Here is a 22,383-nt window from a genome sequence, read left to right as displayed (position 1 = left end):
CCCCTACGCGACGCCTGTTCCTCACTCCTCCTCTCCCCACGCCCGCACCCCCAGCCTCCAAAGCCCTGGAAACCCACTGGCCTGATCTCTTTATTGTTTCTGTAGTTTTTTCTCTTCCAGAATGTCATATAGTTGAAATCAAGCAGTCTATAGCCTTTTTCAGACTGACTTCCTTTGCTTCGAAATATTCATTTAAGACTCATCCGTGTCATTTCATGCCTTTACAGCTTCAACACTTGCTGGATTATATGGTAAAGGCTCTAAGTGTTTAGCTTTGTAAGAGAGTGCCAGACTGTCTTCCTAGGTGGCTGTACCTTCCTCCTTGCTTTTTAACTTTCCACATGACTTTAGTTTGGGAAAAGAACTTAGAGATAGTTTATAGAGAAATGCAGGTGCCACTTACGGTGCAGCACACTGATTCTCAAGTACCAAGAGAAGTGTTTTATGTTGGATGGGAAACAGTAGCAGAAGACTTCACCAACAGTGCCTTTTGCTCTAAGGACATTTGTTGTTTACTTAACCAGAGGCAAAAACAAGTGGCTTCAGATTCATTAAATAGCTCAAGATGTCATCAAGGGCCCAGGCTCTTCTCCTCGCCCGTGCTGAGTAGGTTGGCCTTTTGTCTGTAGCTTGCATTTCATCATCTCAAGATGGCTACTGTAATACCAGGCATTATGCCCTCCCATGCTCCACAGGAATACAGAGGAAAAGGAAACACTAATAGCTGTCCTCTTACTTTGTCTCTTTCATCAGAAGAGTGACTGTTAGCAGATTTCCTCTGATGTCTTATTGGCCTCAAATGGGTCATCTAGTCACTCTGGCTGTATCGAGGCCAGGAAGTGGCTGTTTTGAGCTCCTCTAATGTTTGATCAGGCCTCACCCATTTATCCTGTGGATTATTGCTACTTGTCACTTTTGTTGGCTTTAGTTGGCATTCATCTGTGATATGAGGGTCGGAGGGTTCACTCACTTTCAAACTGTGTTTCCATGAGCCCCAGGTTTCTGATGGTGAGCTTAGGAGTTCCTGCTGGGAAAATGAGTGGGGATAGAGCTAGCCAGGTTCTAGGCTCCTAATTTTTTCTGGATAATCATCCTTCCAACTTCCTCTCAGGTTAGGGCTCCTGGAGGGTTTCCTTTGGATAAGGCTTTGCAGCTAAAATTAAGACTGAAGGCATCTTGAGTTAGATGATGGTGAATGTCTCTTTCAATTCTAAGAGTCAGATTTTTGGACCAAGGTGAAACAAGGCTATTCGTCTCCTAAGTGCTTTGTAAAATCCTTAGAATTTTTGTTTTGAAAGATTTACCAGATGCACATGTCATGTACCATTTGAAAGAAAATTGGTTTTGTTCTCTGTCCTAAAGGGGGGCGGGGAGGACTTTGCCGTTTGGAAAGTGGTTTAAATCTTACTTCTTCCTTGACAAGGAAATGGTCTGGTGGGAGAAGATAAGAAAGATGGTCAGGAGCCTGAGTGTTACCACCAAAAAGTAAAAAAAATTGGTCTGTCTTAGTCTTTTCAAACATAGTTAATCAAATATCTCTGAGTAATTGTGGGAAAGGATGATTTGTGTTCTCTTCTCTCCTTTCCTAACTTCTGTCCAGGTTTATGTGAAATTTGTGGCCTTTCAGATGGGCATTTTATATTTGATGCAGTTATTTTTTTGTGTGTGCTGGATAATGTTGTGGGCTATTAAAATATATTCAGTTAAAATGCTTTGTAATCAGTATTTACGCACTGAAGTGATTTTATGAAATTTTATGGAATATAAAATACATTAAGCAAAACAAAACTAGGTGTGTGCGCCCGAAGATTGAATAGGTGAATCTCCTGCTGAGTGAAGCTGGTGTGTTCTGTTTTGCTTGCTTGCTTGCTTGCTTCCTTTCTCCTTTCCTTTCCTTTTTTTTTTTTTTTTTTTTTGAAATAACTCTGGTGGCTTCATCGTTCATGCAGCACGTTATGATATACGGACCGCATGCTGATACTGATTCTAGCCCGGGATGCCCCCCTGAACCTGGCGGGGCAGCCTGTGCCTTTCTGGTGTTATTGGTACAGTGTTTAAGTAAAGAAACCCTGTTCTGTGCAAGACAAAGGCCCTCAGTTCTAAGTGAGCATATGCTTTCTGATGTTTCATGTTGCCATGTGTCATCTCATTTATAACGCACAACTCCCTCCAAAGTAAGTGTTACCTCATTTTGCAGTGGAACACAGTGAAATACCAGACTGGTGCCATATTAAATAGTGCCAGAACAAGAGATGGAGGCTTCCCAGAAGCCTGAACATTTGCCACTAAATCAGTTGCCCTGCCTTCCAAAATAATTGGCATTTCTCACATAAATACAAGGGAAAGAGAATTATTAATTTTTGAAACACTTTTTTTTGTGTGTTTATGCCAAATAATTTGCATATTTAAAATATCTGCTCCTCATAACAATCCTAGGGAAAAGAGAGTTTAGTTGGCATGTGGTTTGCGGGTTATAGTATCATCACCACAAACTGAGGATTGAGAATTGTAGAGGAGATATGTCCTTCAAGGACATGTGAAAATCTGAAGAAAGAAAAAAAAAAAAAGGACATGTGAAAATCTGCTAAGGATGTTGGAGAAAGGTACTCCAGATAACATAGCTTCGAGCTTCCGTGGATTTATAAAATTCCCCCAGAGTAGTCACTCAGCTTATTCCTGTGACTGTCATGCATTGTCCAAAAATGTGGTGAATGTTTGTCTACTGGAAGAAAAAGATAAAAACTTCAGCCTTTCTTCCTTTCCCACACACTTTCACAGTGGCTCATAGTCTCAGTACTTGGGACGCCCCCTCTTTGCCTGCATGGGGCTGGCACTGGGGCTGCAATGGAGGGCATGCTATGCTGGCGTGGCCTAACTCTTCACAGGGCCTTCTGAGAGTGAGTTCAGGCCCTGGTGAAAAACAAATTGGTGGTCCCTCCAGTGAGGACTCACTGGCCGAAAATCTTTATATATAATTGAGATTGACACGCAACAAAATTTCCTGATATCCCCCCACACACTTTCCCAAGTCTTGGGAGAAAATCATTTCCTCCCTGCTCTCCTTTCTGCCAAGCAGTTTGTTGAGTGTGTTGAATAAAGGGCTTCATCCAAGCTCTCAGTCATGTCCTGGCAGAGCATGGATGGGCTAATGGACATCCTGCAGGACAGATCAAGGAGGAACCAGAACCTGGAATGGATGTGCCTCTGGGATTGAGGCAGGTTCCAGATTGGGTAGGGGGAAGGGGGCAGGGGGCAGAAAGCCAGCTGGAGCCTGAGGATCTTTGTCCAGCCAAGTGGTGGAACATGGTATCTAGACTGGAGGATCTCAGGGGCAGATGTTGGGCGGTTGCCTTGTTAGGGTGGTGAGGGTACTGATGAAGGGGTCTGCTCCTTGTCCCATTAAACTTTAGCATTAATGATGCTGGATCTGGCCTGGTTTCTTCTGGGCAGGAACATGCCGGCTAGGTGAGGATGATCATTTTCGGAGGTCAGTCTTAAGCCAAGGTTGATGTTTCCCAGAGAGGACCCAGAAATAGGAAGCTTTTCTGTGCCTCTGGGCTTGGGGATGGGGACCCTGCGAAGTAGTGAGGAAGGGACTATATACTGGGCACAGACCTCTTTAATAGGTTTATCAGGGCCGAGTCTAGGAGTAGTAGTATCAGGGTGCCATGGTATGGGTTTTTTTTTTAGGATTTTATTCATTTATGAGAGGCATAGAGAGAGAGAGAGAGAGAGAGAGAGAGAGAGAGAGATTGGCAGAGACACAGGCAGAGGCGAGAAGTAGGCTCGCTGCAGGGAGCCCGATTTGGGACTTGATCCCAGGACCTCGGGATCACGACCTCAGCCAAAGGCAGACGCTCAACCACTGAGCCACCCAGGTACCCCACTGTGCCATGGTTAAGGTCATCCTTTATTTCTAGTTTCTAGTGGGATTTATGGAGGAAGCTGAGGCTGACAATAGCAACAGTATACAAGAGCTTGTGCTGTCTTCTGATCCCTTGTCTTTCTTTGTCATTCCCTGGAGGAGGAATCTTTTGCCCTTTGGTTTCCTTATTTAGAAGAGGTTTTTTGTTTGTTTGTCTCAAGCGTCCAGAAAGCCTATGTCGGGAGGTAAAGAATATAATGGAAACAAAGCAGGATGATAAACAAGGTTGGTGAAGTCAGTCCCTTTTTGATTTCCTACCTGAGTTTCCTTATCCTGTTTCTTGAATTAAACAGTGAAAAGAGCTTTGGAAGAAAGAACATGTGATGATTAATTAAATTCTTACATTTAAATGAGTCTCTGATTGGGTTTTCATGTGAAAGAAACCTTATAAAGTACTGGAGATAGAAAGGGAAAAGAAAAATGAAAAAGATATTAACCTCCTTTTTAGGTGACTGAGAATACAATTGAAAAGGCTTTTCCTGCTTTTCTCCTGTATTTACACTTCTTTTTTAAAAAGTGACCCTGGAGGCAGAAAAAAAATAGGACGTACTTACTAGTATCTGTTATGTGTCAGGATGTGAGCTCATTTAATGCTCACAAAAGTCCCAGTGAAATGTGCGTTACTGGCCACATTGATGAGGAAATTGAGGCTCAGAGAGGTTATGTGGGCTGCCCAAAGAGAAATCACTGGTAAGTAGACCCGAGGGATCCCAACCCTGTCTTCACAAACATGCCAACCATAACCCTGTTAGTGTGTGTATGCTACTGAATGGGACAGTCCTACAGACGCCTTCATAGCCATTACTTTTACCCTACATGTTCCTAACATGTTGATTCAAAAGTGAGTTTGAACTTTCTTTCAGTTTCCTTAACCTTTGATAACTAACCCTTCCTGTTTTGAGCATGAGGTATTTTAGGCATTGCTATTCACAGGGATGGAAAGTTAAAGAAGAAATGAAATTAAGAAAGTTTATACTGTGAGAGGCCATAAAAACTATTTTGGGCTTCTGTTGGGTCTTATTTTATTTCTTGGACTAATATATAAGTAAATTTAAAATTCAACTGATTATATATTTTGCAGATATTCTATTTTTTGGAGTTTAAGACTATGCCCAATTTTGCATATCCAGCTAGCTTTTTTCTAATGAAAATTATTATTTTTAGTGTATACTATTCTATCTTTCTTAGGGTTTAGCTCTCAGATTCGGGGTAATAATCCTTATAAGGTGATGCAGTCATTTTTAAAATTTCCCTTTTCTTCTTGTTCAGTGAAAGCATTTGATGCTATGAATTTTCCTCTTGCTACTTTTTTGCCTGAGTCCTGTAGGGTTTTGTATATAGCATTCTCAAATAATTAGTTTCTGGGCAACGTTTATTGAACACCAATGATATTTTAGTATAAAGGCAAACTAATATACTTAAAACTTGAAAATAGGCAAATAGCGAAAATGATGACTGTGAGTCCCTTCAAAGTCATCCTGGATTATTAGCACCATCCAAAGATTATCTAATTCTCTAGGTTTGTTGCCTTTCTTTGGTTTTCTTTGATTTACAATTTACTGTTTTTAAGATTTTATTTATTCGAGAAAGAGACAGAGCAGGAACAGAAAGAGAGGCAGAGGGAGAGGGAAAGCAGACACCCCACTGAGTGCAGAGCCTGACATGGGGCTCGATCCCAGGACCCTGAGATGATGAGATCATGACCTGAGTGGAAGTCAGATGGTTAAATGAGCCACATAGGCACCCCAACTGTTTATCTTTGGTTAAGGTATTTCACAAGTAGGTAAGGGTAGAAGAATACCTACAGGAAATGGTGCAATGCAAGTGATTCTTGTCCATTAGAAAAAAATAATCTCCCAAGATACAGTTTTGCTGCCCTGCAAGGCATTACCCAGTTATCTACTTCAACGATTTTATTTTAGCAGTCCTTCTTTCAGTGACTATATATAAATATGTCTCTTCTCCTATAATCTTCTGAAACAACTTTTCTATCCTGTTGGTTTCTCACTGAATTAAAGAATCTTTAATATGTATTCATTTTACATTCGTATGAAGGTCATGTTTTTAAAGTTTTGAAAATTGCTTTACACTAAGAACGATGTAACAGGCTTTCTTTCACCTGTGTCTAAAAGACCCAGAGCTGCACAATAGTTAAAACAGTAAACCCGTTGTTACAGGAACAAAGGGGGAAAAAGAGGACTGGACCCATTCCTAATGTAACAAAGGACAGCAGAGATTTATAGCCAAGCATCAGGGAGGGGGTCAGTGGATGGGGAATTACTAAGAGGAAACATCAAGAACAGGGGATTCTGTGAAACTGACTCAATAGGATTCTTGCTGAAGGCAGACCAGGGTGACCGCCTATCACCCAGGGGAGAAGGGAGGATGAGGGATTTGGTCAGATACTGAGGGTGGGAATTCTCTCTTAAGCTGATTTAGCAGGATTCTTGCTAGAATTGGACTCCACAGGGACAGAGGTGGAAGCTCATGGTTCAGTTTAGTTGGGCAGAGGACTCAGGAGCCTGACTAAAATTTGATCAAGGAAAGAATCCTTGTCATATGCATAATGCAACTTAATCCTCACATAAATCCTCTTAGGTGAGCTTATCATTGTTTCTAACTGTACTTAGGAAGAAACAGGCTCAAGAGTGTTCAGGCGGGTGTAATGTAGAGATACCAAGTGAGCCCAGGTTTATAGGATTCAAGGTCAACTTCACTATGTTACTCTGAGGAGCCACGTGCTTCTCACCGAGAAGAGCAATGACAGTGTGACCCAATACAGTGCATAAAAGAATATGGATAAATAAAAGGAAGAGATAGATGAAGGAAAAAAGTTTGAGATCACCTAAAAAACAACTATGATCCCATTGAGCTTTTTCTCTCTATATGTCAAAATTAAAGCGTGCAAGATGTCTATGCAATTGTAGAATTGGATGGATTTTACTTGGAAAGTCCCTATCTCCTACATCAGACCTGAATATTTACTTATTGGATATATATAGAGAAGTGGTTTAAAACAAGAAGCAGCAAAGGTGCTTGCTTTACACTAACAAAACAAACAGAATGGTGGGAGAGAAGAACTGTGCTTGCTTCTAGACCCTGGGCGAACATTGGGTCTGCCGTCTTTCACTATGGAAATGTACAGTTCCACAGCTTAGCTTTTTAACACTGTGGGGTATTTTTAGTTTTTCTCGAGGATCTCATAAAGTTCTCAAAACAAAATTGGTTATAATTCACTTTACTTAAAAATAAATACATGAGGGGCGTGCTATGAAATGAAGTCAACAGTTTGCTGCTTCCAGTCCAAAATCACTGGAAAGGATTAGGGAGACATAAGTGGTAGGTAGTAGTGAGAGAGGCAAGGATGAACAAGCTTTTTTTTTTTTTAATTTTTATTTATTTATGATAGAGAGAGAGAGAGAGAGAGGCAGAGACACAGGCAGAGGGAGAAGCAGGCTCCATGCACCGGGAGCCTGACGTGGGATTCGATCCCGGGTCTCCAGGATCGCGCCCTGGGCCAAAGGCAGGCGCCAAACCGCTGTGCCACCCAGGGATCCCTGAACAAGCTTTAAAACATCTCTCTCCTGGGATTGAGTCTCACGTTGGGCTCCCTGCATGGAGCCTGCTTCTCCCTCTGCCTGTCTCTCTCTCTCTCTGTTTTTCTCATGAATAAATAAATAACATCTTTAAAAAACAAAAACATCTCTCTGTCTTCCTGTAAAACTACTCCCAGTTAGGCCCACAGAAATCACTATAGCAGGTAACGTTAGGAACTCCGATATCATGAAAGTACTGGGGCCGTAACCCCGCATGCCATGCTATCCGTCGTAGCAGCATACCGCGTCCTTGAAATATACTCTACTTAGCGGGTTGAATGTAATTTCTCTGGGATTCCAGATTAGAGGTCGGGAAATCGTTTTGTGTCTGCAAGTGCTCAATCAGCAACACCTACTGTTGTTATATTCTGGATCCTGATTACAGGATTCCTGTCCATTTAACCCAGAAGGCCCTCTGGGCACTCCTGGTACTTTTCTCTCCTCTACGTCTCTCACTCCTGCAAAATCCTGTGGCTGTTGCATCCTGTGTTTCTAAAGAATCTGGCGCCTGTTTCCTCCGCACTGTTCCTGCCCTGGGTGAACCCTCCTCAGCCTCTGGTATGAAGATGACTTCAATTGTCTCCTAACATGTGTCCTTCCCTCTGTTCCCTGCTTCTTCCCCTCTGGGTTCCTCTCATTGTTGTAAAAATACCCATATGATCTTGCCAGTTGGCTTCAAACCCTTTAGTGGTTTCCCAGGGCTTACAGACTCTTGCTGAGCATCCAAAGCCCTTCTAACCCAGTGCCCGTCCTCCTCGTTCTCCAAGTCTCCCTTCTCCTGTAGTTCACCTTTGCTTCAGTCTCATCTGGAATCTGTTTACATCCACTTTCAGGCAGAGCATGCAGACTGTGTGAGCCAGCCATGCCCGTGTGGACTGCTTCCCTCTCAGCCTGGACTGGGTCAAGCATCTCCCTCGCAACACTGCACCGTAGCTCTTTATTTATAACATTTCTATAAGAGACCATGCTTCTGGGGGCAGGGCAGCATCCAATATACATTAGGGTCCCTGTGCTTACAGGAAGAGGCCGCCCATAAACATTTGTGGCTTGAGTGAATGAATGGCTGAATGCATGAAATGGGACCTTTCTTGCATGAAAAAAACTTAATGCCACTAACCTCTATTTAGCTCTGGAGAATTTGTGTGAGAAGGACCTAAGGTATTCTGTATGTCATCTCTTGTTTCTTTTCTTCTACTTCATCCCATCTCTTTCTATAAATGTGTCGGTGTGGATCAGCTGTCATTACTATCACTGCAGTTCCCTCCAAGGAGGAGGCAGGTGTCCTAAAGCAGGTAGAGTACAAACGAAGATCTGTCCAAGCCCTCCCTAGGTCAGCCTGGCTTTGGGGTAGGCAGGCCAGTCTTCACGGACATGTGGGGATTTGAGTGGGCGCGCACACACACACACACACACACACACACACAGACAGAAAACCAAACTGGTGGGAAAAAAATGAGCGTCACCAGCAATGGGACAAATCAAAATCAGGCACCACCTGGTAACATGTAAGGAAAAGGATGCAGCTTCACTTTTCCATGATTTTCCTGCCAAAAACTCCTAACCTGACTCTAATCACAGGAAGCATCAGACAAAGCCGAATTGAAGGACTTCATAAAAATAAACAGCCTGCAATTTTAAAAACTGTCAAGGTTAGAAAAATCAAGGAAAGACCTAGGGAGGTGTTTTAGGGTGAAGGAGACCGAAGAGACATGAGAACTAAAGCACTGGTGTGATTCTGAACTGGATCCTTTTGCTATAAAGTACATTGTTGGGACATTTGATGAAATTTGAATGAGGTCCAAGGAGCAAATGTAACATGTGTTGCATGTTAATTTCCTGATGTTGATGGTTGTGTTGTGATTATGCAGGAGAATGTTATTGTTGTAGGAAGCGCACCCTAAAGTATCAGTGAGTGGTGGAGCTTGGCGTTGGCAAATTATTTTCAAGTGGTTAAGAAAGAAAAGTTCTTTGAACCATAGTAGCGATTTTTTTTTAATAAATTTGAGATCGCTTCAAAATAAATTTTTTAAGATTTATTTCCTTGAGAGAGTGTGTGCCCACACGAGTAGGGGGGTAGGGGCAGAGAAGAGAACCTCCAGCAGACTCCCTGCTGAGTGAGGAGCCTGAGGTGGGGCTGGATCCCACCACCTGAGATTACGACCTGGCCTGAAATCAAGAGTTGGGCACCCAACCGAATGAGCCACCCAGGAGCCCCTCAAATAAATTTTTTAAAAGATTTTATTTATTCATGAGAGACACAGAGAGAAGGCAGAGACACAAGCAGAGGGAGAAGCAGGCTCCATGCAGGGAGCCCGACTTGGGACTCGATCCCGGGTCTCCAGGATCAGGCCTGGGCTGAAGGCAGCACTAAACCACTGAGCCACTGGGGCTGCCCCCAATAAAAATTTTTTTAAAGAAAAAAAGTCAATAAACAAACTTGGACTTGCTCCAGGGACAGGCTGTCCTTATGAGACGTGGCTCTCGGTGTATTTATATTGATGAAATTGTGCAGAAGAGGGGCTTGGTTTTCCTTGAACTGAATTGGAAGTGGAGATGTGGTAAAGTTGAGGGGCATGGCTGAGAGCCAGCCTCCATCCCGTGTCATCGTCTCCCCCCCAACCAGCCCTCAGCAGGCCGCCTCACCTGGAAACAGGCTCACAAGCCAGACTGTCAGCTCCGGGAGAGCGGGGCTACCTCCCAGGGGTAGGTGCAATGGCAGGTTCCTAGCGACTGGGGAGCAAGCTGCCAATTTGATGATTTACTGTGATGTAACCAAAGCCACTGGCGCTCAGAGGAGCAGATTTCCTTTGTATAGTAAGCTTCAAGGGAGGCTTGGTGGTAATCAGGAGAGTGTGACAAACAAGGAATCACAAGGAGAAGGGCTGGTGTGATCAGTGGCCAGAGGCATCCTGTGAGAGGAGCCTGGTTCCCCCATCCTGCAGGGCAGCCTCGCACTTGGCAATGGGATGTGGATCCGTGATTCTGGGGCAGGGCTTGGGCTCCCTTGGCTGTAGCTGGACTGGCTTCCCAGACTCCAACTTTTGCCTGCGTTCAAGGTTGGCCACCTTTCTGCTTCTGACTGATGTGTTCTTGCTTTAGATATGGTAATAGCCTCAGCCCGGTTGTAGACTCTTGAATGTCTTGGCGTGTCTACGATTCTGTGTTGACTGCCGGGTTGATTTCATACGTTCACTCTCAGAGGCATAGACTGCTTTATTCGAGTTCCTTAGGGGTCCTCCTTGCCACTTCTGGCCGCGTGGGAACTTGGACTAGAGAGAGGCTATACTCAGAGTAGCGACTTCCCTTTTGCTGTTTGTTTTTTTAAAAGTCTGGAGCCATGTAAAAGGAAGGAAAGACCTAAAAAAAAAAAAAAGAAAGGCTTACCTTCTTGGGATATGTTGTTATCTTTAGAGTTCTTTAACTTCCCTAGGTTGCAGACTTTCTTTCTTTCAGAGACTTAGCCAAAATAGATATTTTTCCTTTTGAGAACACTGTGCCCCTCCGCTGTGAACCAAAGGTTTTCAACTTTTTTGGTGCAAAGTCCATGTGGGGCTGGATGTTCTGTGTGTGTGGTGTTTCTAGCTCTCTTTCTACAGCTGAGGAGTGCTCTCTCGGGCGTGAGATTCCCCGGCCTCTCATCCCCCCTTCTCTGGAGTGTTTGCAGTTCTTCCTCGCACGCGTGCTCACGTCTCTACCGGGGCACTGTAAGGCCCCTGGGTACTTAGCCCTAGAGCTCAAGGTTCCAAATGGCTTCGTTTGTAAAAGCCATTTGTTCCCTGGTGGGTGTCACGTGAGGTTGCCCAAACCTTGAGGCTCTTGAGCACCAGAGCCTGTTTTTAAAGATGGCCTGAAATCAGAAATGCAAGTCAGCCCACAGAAAGAAGCGGTGGTTCTGTATGGCTCATTAGTTAGAGACCAGCCGACAGGGTCCAGGTCCTTCTGTGAGTGATGAAGGGCTGGGTCCTTTCAGGCACGAACCCCATATTCTTCTTCGAGAGGTGCTTAGAAGGTTGTTATGATTTTTGCAGAGGAAGAGCATACACATAGAGGGATCAGCTCACACTGGTCTAACTTAGAGTCCTCAATTTAGTGTAATTTTATATTTTGTTTTCTCCTTTTCCCATGCCATGATAAGGCCCTGCACACAAATGCCTTTATGAACGATAACCAGAACGTGCCCGGTTGGGGATTTCCATATTGGCCCCCAGGTTCACTGGGAAATTGACCCCCAGGTTCATTGGGAGATGGGGAAGCAGCGTCGACAAGATCCCAAGGTCAGGGATCCCAGAGAGAGAGAGAGGCAGAGGGAGAAGCAGGCTCCATGCAGGGAGCCCAACGTGAGACTCAATCCCAGGAGAGAGATGTTTTAAAGCTTGTTCAGGGATCCCTGGGTGGCACAGTGGTTTGGCGCCTGGAGACCCGGGATTGAGTCCCACGTCGGGCTCCCGGTGCATGGAGCCTGCTTCTCCCTCTGCCTGGTCTCTGCCTCTCTCTCTCTCTCTCTCTCTCTCTCTCTGTGACTATCATAAATAAATAAAAATTAAAAAAAAAAAAGATCACAAGGTCAGCTGCTGAGCCCTGGCGTGGCCATCTGTGCAACCACGTCACCCTCTCATCTGAAAATGCTGCCTCATGAAGAGTGCTTAGCCCCTGGCCGACAGACCCAATAGACTGGAGAGTGGGGTGGTGAGTGTCTGCGAGGCTCAAGCAACAGACTTGCTTTCCATCTGCAAACAAAGCAAAACTGAAAGCCCTACGTGAATTCTGGCATTAGTCCTTGCCATCTATTTGATTTTTTTTTTTTTTTAACCAGGTCAGGAGCTATGATGAGTATCAAACTCTGGGCCAGAGAAAGGATTAGAAATAGAATCACCTGAAACATGCTATTCAGGGCAGGTAGGGCCTGTGGTCTGCTTAGGGACCTATAACTTTCCCTTTCATTCCATCCCTGGGCCTCCTTGCATCTGAGAGTCAGAGAATAATAATAAAATAAAGGCAGGCTGTAACGAGAAATGTGATCCTTGGGGTACCCTACGAAGCTGTGCCTCTGTCAGAGTTCCTATTTGATGGAAAGAGCCCTGGCCTTCCCAGCTCTGCCTGGCATTCCCCTCGGCGACGGGGCACGGGCTTGATGTGAAACCGATCCCTCCGCTTGCAAGTGGCGAGGCTGACAGCTGTATACGGGAACGCTCCCTGGAATGGGCTTCGGGTCTCTGCTCGGGCAAGAGGCAGACTTTGACTCCCAGTGACAGCTGCAAAGTACAGATTTATGGTGGGTACTGGCTCCGAATTCCAATTACCATCTGAGTTTCCAGAGAGTCTACATTTCCATGTCTATGGTGCATTTTTACAACTTGCCACTGTGATAGGCGATACACAGCCATCCCCTGTTACTAATATTTTTAACCAAATGATGAGAGCACAGGTGATATATACTTAAGGCTTTTTTGCTCCTTGCAAGGTGAAAGTGCTGGGGAGTCTGCTCTGAATTTCAAGAGGTGAGAGAGGCAGGTGGGATGGTGAAGGCGATGAGGCCGTGGAAAACATGTGTTTCTGTTTACAACAATTCACTTGTGTTTCAGAGAGCGGCTCCCCCTAACAAGGGTAGTGTGTGCCAGAGAGTCAATAAAGGACTCGGGGGGCGCTTGCACTTCTTGCTTTGTGCACGCCATCGGTGGATGCGGTAGCATTGGATTCTCTGGCTCTTGACAGTCTATTTCCTGCGGTTGAAGGATGGCTACATTCGCTGTCGTGAGAGCAGGACCTTGAGGATCTGCAGGCTCGCCTGTCCCCTGAGCTCAAGCTGTCCTTCTTGCCTGTTAATGCTCCACAGAGCAGGAGGATGGAAGGGGTATCTCCTAGCTTGACAATTTGTGGCTCTCTGAGACTCTTGCAGAGCCGAGATGTTTTAGCAATGGATGCAAGTGTACAGGTTTCAAGTGACAACTTTGCTGCTTCTGTCAGAGGAAATCCACGTGGCTGTCCACATGCACGTCAGCACAATGGAGGAAAACATCTCAACGTTTTAAAATAGATCTTTGAAAACATTACCAAGACTACTTCATGCTTTAAAAAAAAAAATCCTCCTTCTGAACTTTCAAAGTCTTTTTCTCCACACATAAAGGAAAGGTCTTATGTGGCTGTTTTGCTTAATGTGGGCTGGTTTTATTTTGGACTCTTTGAAACCCAGCGTGAAGGCTAAAATTCTATGTGGAGAAGTAAAAAAATGAAAGGAATGGCGAGGTTTGGGTTGTGCTAAATTAAAGTGACAAGGTACAGATAACAGGGCACGGCTGTGCCCACAAATTAGCCCTCTCTAATTTGCTGCTGTGGAAAGTACTGCTTTGGTGTGCATTGTAATTTCTTTCTTGAATTAAAAGTTTAGAAAGTCTAGTTTGCTCAAAAGAGAAAACCTGAAAAACCTAAGCCTTTCAGTTTTGAAATGGCCCATGGTTCCCTATGGCCAAGGAGCTGTTTGAGGAAAATCTTGCTTCAAAAATATGTAAATTACACGGTTTTATTTTTCGAAGCCACACTGTGTGTTGGATTATTATGTGGGCTCCTTGAAGGCAGCCTTTTCCGAAGTTTCCATCTCAATCTAGGAGGCACTTTGTGTTGAGCAGGTGGCCGCTGTATCTTGTATGGTCTCCTCTGTAAATGAGGTACCATATCACGTTTGGAATGGATTTCTGGTGGGGGAGGGAGGTAAAGGAGACCCCAGTTACTCTCTCCAATTTTGGTTTCGCTCCAGGCAGCAGCTCAATATCGATGGGGAGCCAGGATGACACTTTCAGTTTCTCCAGCTACAACATGTCCTACCCCAAATTACAATATCCCTGTACCCCAAGCTTAACTTTCCAGAGGGCTGAAACGTCATTCTGTGAAACGAATTATCATATTACCAAAAAGTTGGCCATATAGATTGTGGAATAAGACTCAGGATTGTTTCTTATGATACGCAAAAAAATTTTGCAATTCGTGATAATTTATCTTTTGTTTTTAGTTTCTGTGGGTGTTTTCTCAAAGAGAGACCCACTGCTTCCATATCAGATTGCCTACTCCTGGATGCTGGGCACTTTCACCCTCCTAAGAGGCTTTAACCCATCATGGCTCATCCACACCTAGACAGTTATGATGTTTCCTAAATTGTGTTCCGTAGGTGATTAATAGATGAGATGTGGAAAGGGTTTTATAGTCAAATAAATTTGAGAGATGCTAGGATAAACAAAGCCAACAGATTGCTTTATTGAAGGACTTTTCTGAGCCTTTAACATATATACGTGCACGTTGTAAATTGTCAGGACAGTGAGTGAAGTAGTCATCTGGCACAGGAATATGTTCCTAAGTGCATCCTGGGAGAACAATGCCTCAACATTTGGCTCTACCTGCCTCGTAGGGGTTCAGTTGTGTCTCTCCCAGAAAAGATATGTTGGAGTCTTCCCCTTGCCCCCAGTACTTCAGAATGTGACTTTATTTACTTATTTATTTATTTATTTATTTATTTATTTATTTATTTATGACACACACACACACACACACACACACAGATTGAGAGAGAGAGAGAGAGAAAGAGAGAGAGAGAGAGAGAGAGAGGCAGAGACAGAAGCAGGCTCCACGCCGGGAGCCTGATGCGGGACTTGATCCCGGGACTCCAGGATCATGCCCCAGGCCAAAGGCAGGTGCCAAACCACTGAGCCACCCAGGGATCCCAGAATGTGACATTATTTTGCAATAAGGCCGTTATAGATGTGATTAGCTAAGATGAGGTCATACTTAGTAGGGTGAGCCCGTGATCCATTATGACGGGGCCCTTAATAAAGAGGAATTTGGAGATAGACACATATACACTGTAGGATGGTGCCCTGTGAAGATGGAGTTATGCTGTCATACGTGAAGGAGCTACTAGAAGCTAGGAGAGAGGCCTGGGATAGATCTTTCCTGAGCAAGTTCAGAGGGAGGTTGGCTCTGCCCACACCTTACTCTCAGACTTTTAGCCCCAGAACTGTGAGACTACATATTTTTGCTGGTTAAGTCACTCAGTTTACGGTGCTTTGTTATGGTAGCTGTAGCAAACATTGCTATTCTAGACTGGAGCTCAGTACCTCAGGCTTCTTTTCAGGATGGGCTAGAACCACATCCCTAGTTCTAGAAGCTTCTTAGCCAGGCTGCTCTCTGATCTCTTCTGAAGATTGTGGTTTCATTCTTTGTGGATGCTGTTTGAGATACTTTCCACTAGGGCATGGGCTTTCTTCCCATTGCCCTGGAACAATGGTTTCTAACTCTAGTTGTACAGAGGAATTATCTAGGAAGCTTAAAAAAAATACTAATGCCTAGGCCCTGCCTAATTAATTAGAATCTCTGGGAGTAGGGCTCAACCATTTCCCTTAAAAGTTCTCTAGGTGATTCTAGTGTGCATGTGGGATTAGGTATTATTGAAGGAAGCAAGCCTAAGCTGAGTGTATGTTGGATGGTGGGGAGCTGGGTGTTAGGGGCACCAGCCACAATTCAGCAGGGGATGGTGGTTTTCATTGAAGTGAAAGAGCTGGGTTTGAACCCTGAATCTTCCACTTAGCTATTGTGACTGTATAAGAGTCCTTTAGTGGCTCTATACTGTGGCTTACTCATTTATCCAGTAGGGATTATAATGACGACCCAGGAAGGCTGTCATGAGATGTCTTAGCTCAGGCTGCTATAACAGAATATGATAGATTGGGTGGCTTTTAAACAACACTGATTTATTTCTCATGGTCTGGAGGCTGGGAAGTCTAAGATCAAGGTGTCTGCATATTCGGTGTCTGGTGAGAGCCCATTTCCTGGTTCATCTTCTTGCTATGTCCTCACACGAGGGGCCAAGGGAGTTCTCTGGGGTCTCTTGATTGGGCTCCACTCTCATGACCTAATCACCTCCCAAAGATCCCCACTTCCAAATATCATCACACTGGGAATTAGGTTTCAACATAGGGATTCTGGAAACATAGATATTTAGTCTAGAACATGAAAATTTGGTGAGATGATTTGAGTCCAGGGTCTGAAAGATAAGCATTAAAGACTATTGGTAAACATATCCGGAGACCCTGTGATCCTCTTCTCAGTGAGTCTTCACAAGGCGAGAACATCCTGTCCCTGCAACCTTATGTCCTTTATCCAAACCTATGCCTTGATTACTCTTTCTTATTCCTCCTGCCCTTCCCAACCGCCTGCACATTTGGTAGGCTTCCAGAACAAGGAAACCTGCATTCTCTGTGTGTACAACATCTCTTCACCAAAAAAAACAAAAAAAAAAAACAAAAAAAAACAAAGAACATTGGTTGAGGTGTGTTTATTCCTTAAGGAAGTGGGCTCCAGGCCAAGGATGAGGTCACTGTGGCCCATACCACCGTGGGCCGCAGGCACTGCTTTTATATGTGGTCATTCATAGCCAAGAGTGGGCAGCTAAAGCACAGTATCTGAAACACTGCCCAGGAATCCTCAAAATGAAAAGGAGCTTCAATCTTCAGTTAATAGGTAGCTCAGCCTCTCATAAGAAGCTTCTGGTTCCTGGCTCTGAATCAGAATTAAGCCTGTGAATGCCTGCTGAATCCAGATCTCTAGGGGTTCGACCTGGTGTTTGGAGTTTCAAAGCTCTAGAGGCCATTCTGATGCGAGGTCAGAGTTGCCATCCTTCGTATTCTCTACGTATATACGTCTGTATGTGTGCACGTGTCTTGTCACGTGGAAATCTAAGCACTCATTCAGTGCTTCATCCCATGCATGCTGATTAGGTGTCAGTGTGTGCCAGGCTCTCTCCCAGATGGGATATGGTGGTGAACCTAACACTCCTGCTCACCTGAAGCTTCTTTTCTAGTGAAGAATCCAGAACATAAACAAGTAAGCAAATGCCTGACGTAACGTCAGGCTTCGAGGAGCACCAATAAGAAAATAATGTGAGGGAGGCAGGTGGGAAGGACAGAACACTGTTTTGATTAGTGATCGAGGCAGGCTTCTCCACGGAGGCAATGTTAGACCCTGAGTAGAGAGAAGGAGCACACCACAGGGGAATTGGCAGGGGAGGGAATGTTCTGGGCAGAGGAGCAGCCCTGGGCTTGATGTGCTGGAGAATGGCAGGACCAGAGTAGCAGGCCTGGAGAGAGGCAAGGAAAGAAGCGCAGGGGGGGTGGAGGCCAGACCATAGAGGCTGATAGACTTTAAATATGGCTTGAATGTTTTCTAAGTGTGATGGTATGCAAGGTTTGGAGAACAGAGGTGATCTGATCTGATCTATGTCTTAAATGAATTATTCTGGAGAATTGACTACCATTGGCCAAGGATCCCAGAGTCCCAATGAGGCCAGTGAAGAGATGGATTTTCGGGTGCTGTCCAAGGACGTTTATGCATTTGCTGCTGGAAAAAATAGTAAACGAATTCCTAGGCAGTGTTGGCTCTGCTTAGAACTTCAAAGCAAGGTATAGAATGTATACTTTTTTACACTTTGTCAAATAATTCTGTATGTTTTTAAAAAATGATACCTACTATGTTATTTCCACAAGACCATAGGTTCAAAGCAATTTGTGTTCATCTGTATTCCTGTCTTTGTGTGTGTGTGTGTGTGTGTGTGTGTGTGCAATCCTTGCTAGTTTCATTATAGATTACAGTAAAAGAAGTAATTTGTCAGGGTCAAATTTCAGAGGCAGGCTTTTGAGTAGGCCTAGACTTTAGTGTTTTTCTGACAAACAAATGAAGAGTTTTGTTTTCCTGCAATCTAATTATTTTCACCATTCTTGTTTATAAACACTGTATCTTTTTTAATGACTGGCACTTTTTATTTGCATCTGTATCACTTCATTAATCTTGTTTAAGTAATTAAATGTGTGTTGCAGACTAAATGTTTGTGTACCTCCGAGATTCGTATGTTGAAACCTAATCCCCAGAGTGATGGCATTTGGAGGTGTGGGGCCTTTGGGAGGTGATTAGGTCATGAGGACCGAGCCCTCGTGAATGGGGTATGTGCTCTCATAAGAAGAGGCCAGAGAGCTAGGTCACTTTTTCTTTCTGCCATACGTTGGTGAAAAGAAGTAGACCGTCTGCAGTCAGGAAGAGGGTCTCACCAGAATTCAACCATGCTGGCAGCATGATCTTGGATTTCCACTTTTCAGACAGAAATAAATTTCTGTTGCTTATAAGCGACCCAGTCTTTGTTACAACAGACCAAATGTACGGAGACAGTGTGCACATTGGCATATGATTCATGATGCATTTGTTTTCGGTTTATATGACATTTTTATGGATTGTCCAAGCAACATATTCTATACATACTATAAGTAAAAGATAGAAGAAGCCAAAAAAAAAAAAAAAACCCTCACCTATGTATTTGAAAGTTTACTGAAAGCTAACACCACTTATTTATTTGGGGGAAGGGGTATTTTTTATTTATGACAAATATCCCACATCTGTGATCCTCTCCAGTCAGAATTTCTTTGAAACCATGCCATCAGCCTTGGGCAGCTGGAGGATGGAGTCATCTGACTCACCCATCCTAGGAATGACCCCACAGATAGCGTAGGTTTTAAACCTGCCGTTGAACCTGCCTGTCACCTTGTTAGCTGTGTCCATAGTCATCTGGATGGACACGTGATCCTTGGTGCTGTTGATGTGGTTGCTGGCAGAGTATTTTCCCGGCATGTGGAAGTCCACGAACTTGTCAGTGTTTTTCTGCATGTCAAGGGCACACGTGCTGCCTCTGCCATGAGCATGGGCACAGAAAGGAAGTGCTGCATCCGCCTGACAGCCAAAACTAACATCATTTTATTTATTTCTTATTTATATTTTTAAAAAGGTTTTATTTATTTATTCATGAGAGACAGATTGAGAGAGACAGAGAATGACAGAGACATAGGCAGAGGGAGAAGCAGGCTCCCACAGAGAACCTAGTGCGGAAATTGATCCCAGGACCCTCAGATCACATCCTGAGCTGAAAGCAGATGCTCAATCCCTGAGCCATGCAGGCATCCCAACTAACATCATTTTCGATGATTAGACACTTTTCCTGTAACACATTATAAGATAAAAAGGGAAAGTACTAGAAACATTACATTTGGTAATTAAAGGAAGAAATAGGTAGAAATTAAAGATGAGCCCTCAAATAAAAACTTTGAAAATATGACAAGATACACAAGCCATTGAAACTATGTAAATAGACTCATTTATGAAGTGTTTCACAATTTTTGTGTCAGATGCCCTATAACATAAAATTCATGAACTCACTGGACAGATACAATCATAACCAAGTATTCAAAGTTGATATCCTCATCAATGGGACAGACCAACTGCATGTGCCTCTTGATATGAGATATGACACCACTCCTGTCATATTTCTGCCAAAAATCCATTACCAGAATCTCATTGTGAGGAAATATTAGCAAACACAAGTAGAGGGATATTCTACAAAGTAACTTTTATAGATTTTTCCTTACTTTTCAAAAATGTCAAGGTCACAAAAGAAAAAGAATGACTGAGAACTATCCTAGCTTGAAAGAGACCAAAGAGATTCTTACAACTCAATGCTGTAAGTGACCCTGGATTAGCTCCTAGAACAGGGAAACAAACTCTTCTTTTATGGTAAAGGACATCATTGGGACAATTAGAATTTGAATGGGGCCTGTAGATTATATAATAGTGTTGTATCAATTTTAACTTTCTGATTTTGATAATTGTGTGGCAATTACATAAGTGAGTGTTGTTGATCTCTAGAAATACATATTGAAGTATTTAAGGATAAGGGAGCATCATATTCGCGACTTTCTCATAGATAGTACTGGAGGAGGAAAGCTCTTTTTCTGGTATTCTTCTAGGTTCTCCAGCTGGGGCCTTGCACATTAAACTGACAAAAAAATGAAATAACAGGAGAAAAGCAAACAGAAGTATATTAACACGTGCAGCATACATATACATGGGAGAAACTCAGTGATGGGTAACTCAAAGGAATGGTGGGAACTTGGGCTTATATAGTATCTTAACAAAAGAAACAGTAAATTTCAGAGAAGTGAGAAAGACAAAGGAAAATAATTTTAGGCTTTCAAGGGTAGCAACATATGGGAAGGTAGATGGGTGGGGCAACTACTAGAATAAAAATGTTAATTTAGTAAGGCTTGTTTGTGCAGATGCATCTCAGTGCCATCTCATGTAAGATGATAAGATTGTCCTCGTCCTGGCTTGGAAAGCAGGAATTTATGTTCTATTTTCAAGCAGATTGGTAGAGGACAGAAAGCTCATCCTGTGTCTGCTCTTTTAAAAATTGCCTTCAGCTCACAGTAATCATATGCTAGAGCAGCACGTTTTGGGAGTGACTTACTCTGAACTCCTTCACTGTTTGGAAATAATACAAGAAAAAGAGATAAAGCTACTATGATAAGATGTTAGTATTGGAAGAATCTGGGCAAAGAATATATTTCATATTCCTTTTGGAATTTTTTGTAAGTCTTAATTTATTCCAAATTATGAACTCCAAATTGGGTTTAGGAGTTTATTTTCCTCCAAATTTCAACCCCTCCCCCCAGTACAAGCTAGTGGTTTTTAAATGGTAGGAAGAAAACTTCTCCTTTTTTTTTTTTTAAAGTAAGGCAAATGCTTCTGAGATTGTCTTAAATATTTTATCAACTAGCTAAAAACATTTCAAACATCATCTTGTATCAATAGAGCAGTGTGTCTTGACATGCCAAGAGAGCCAGTTAGAATAAAGTGGACCAGTGGGAAGTATTATTCTTATGCTTGATTCTTAAGTAGCCTTAAATAGCCTTAAATTCTTGAAGAGAAAACTAAAGTGTGATTTAAAATTTTTTATTCATACTGCTCATAAACCTGCAAATTAGTCTCCTTGTTTCAAATATTATTTTAAAAGGGACATGAAAATTTACGAAGAAGTGAGAAATTCGCTGTAGAGGGGACTTCCTGAATAGTAAGTTTGTAGAAAAGTAGTCAATAATCTACAGCTCTGTACCACTGAAGATTTAAACCAGAGGAACTAGCTACAAGTTCTTAAGTGACAATTCACAAGGGAACCCCAAGTTACTTATAATAACAATGAGTGATTTCTCAATGCCATGTAGGCTCCGAGATGAACAAAAATATGAATTATGCAATTACAATTTTTTTTAAAGATTGTATTCATTTATTCATGAGAGACACACAGAGAGAGGGACAGAGACAGAGGCAGAGGGAGAAGCAGGCTCCATGCAGGGAGCCCGATGTGGGACTCCAGGATCACGCCCTGAGCTTAAGGCAGACACACACCCGCTGAGCCACCCAGGCATCTGTAATTACAGATATTTTTAAGAGTCAAAGCTTGAACCATCCACAGACCAACGTCCAGGTGAATTTACATGTAAGACGTGAGAAATCAGGTGTTCTTACCTGTTTCTAGCCTACAGAAGTAGACAAAATCTTTGACAAGAACCTAACCATGTATTTCCCCCTAGAAGAATAGTTTAGCATTTGCTGATTCGGTGTTCCCATTGAATTTATAGAGTATAACTGCAAGTAGAGAGAACTGACTATTTGAGCTCCCTGAATTTCAGCTTCCATATAGGTAGAGTGACTGTGTATCTCATCCATCATACCACCCAGAATGAAAGTGAGAGTTTTCCAAACAGTGTGCTGGTTCATTGGGTCTAAGTGGACTGTCAAGCAAACTGGGTCACGTAGTCATCCAATTGTAGGTAGCTTAAAATACCTAATTTTAGTAGCATTCAGCAAATATTTATGGACCATCTCCTACTTTCCTGGTAGAATGTGAGGTAAGATAGAGCCTGACCCCTTTCTAGGAAGACTTTAGTGGCTGAAAAGTTAATGAACGAGGAGAGAATGTTGCAAGGTAAGATCCTGTTAAGG

The 22,383-nt window shown here is 43.2% G+C and overlaps 2 protein-coding genes across 3 annotated transcripts in view; one reads left to right on the top strand and one right to left on the bottom strand.

Moving 5' to 3' along the window:
- The window catches only part of ELMO1 (engulfment and cell motility 1), a 523,086-nt gene that overhangs the window by 47,108 nt on the left and 453,595 nt on the right, over positions 1-22,383 (top strand). The gene's annotated exons all lie outside the window — the stretch shown is intronic.
- LOC121474505 (40S ribosomal protein S21-like) lies at positions 18,579-19,243 on the bottom strand. Its single transcript, XM_041727396.1, has one exon. It carries the CDS (start codon positions 19,213-19,215, stop codon positions 18,964-18,966), a length of 252 nt encoding a protein of 83 aa, XP_041583330.1. The 5' UTR covers positions 19,216-19,243; the 3' UTR covers positions 18,579-18,963.

This window comes from Vulpes lagopus, chromosome 13 (assembly GCF_018345385.1).
Source record: "Vulpes lagopus strain Blue_001 chromosome 13, ASM1834538v1, whole genome shotgun sequence".
NCBI classification, from domain to species: Eukaryota; Metazoa; Chordata; class Mammalia; order Carnivora; family Canidae; genus Vulpes; species Vulpes lagopus.
Note: the sequence above shows the minus strand (reverse complement) of the source record. Positions and strands in the feature narration are given on the sequence as shown.

Excerpts from the sequence above, each read along its gene's own strand:
- LOC121474505 (XM_041727396.1), bottom strand. The coding sequence starts at position 19,215 with ATGCAGAAAAACACTGACAAGTTCGTGGACTTCCACATGCCGGGAAAA.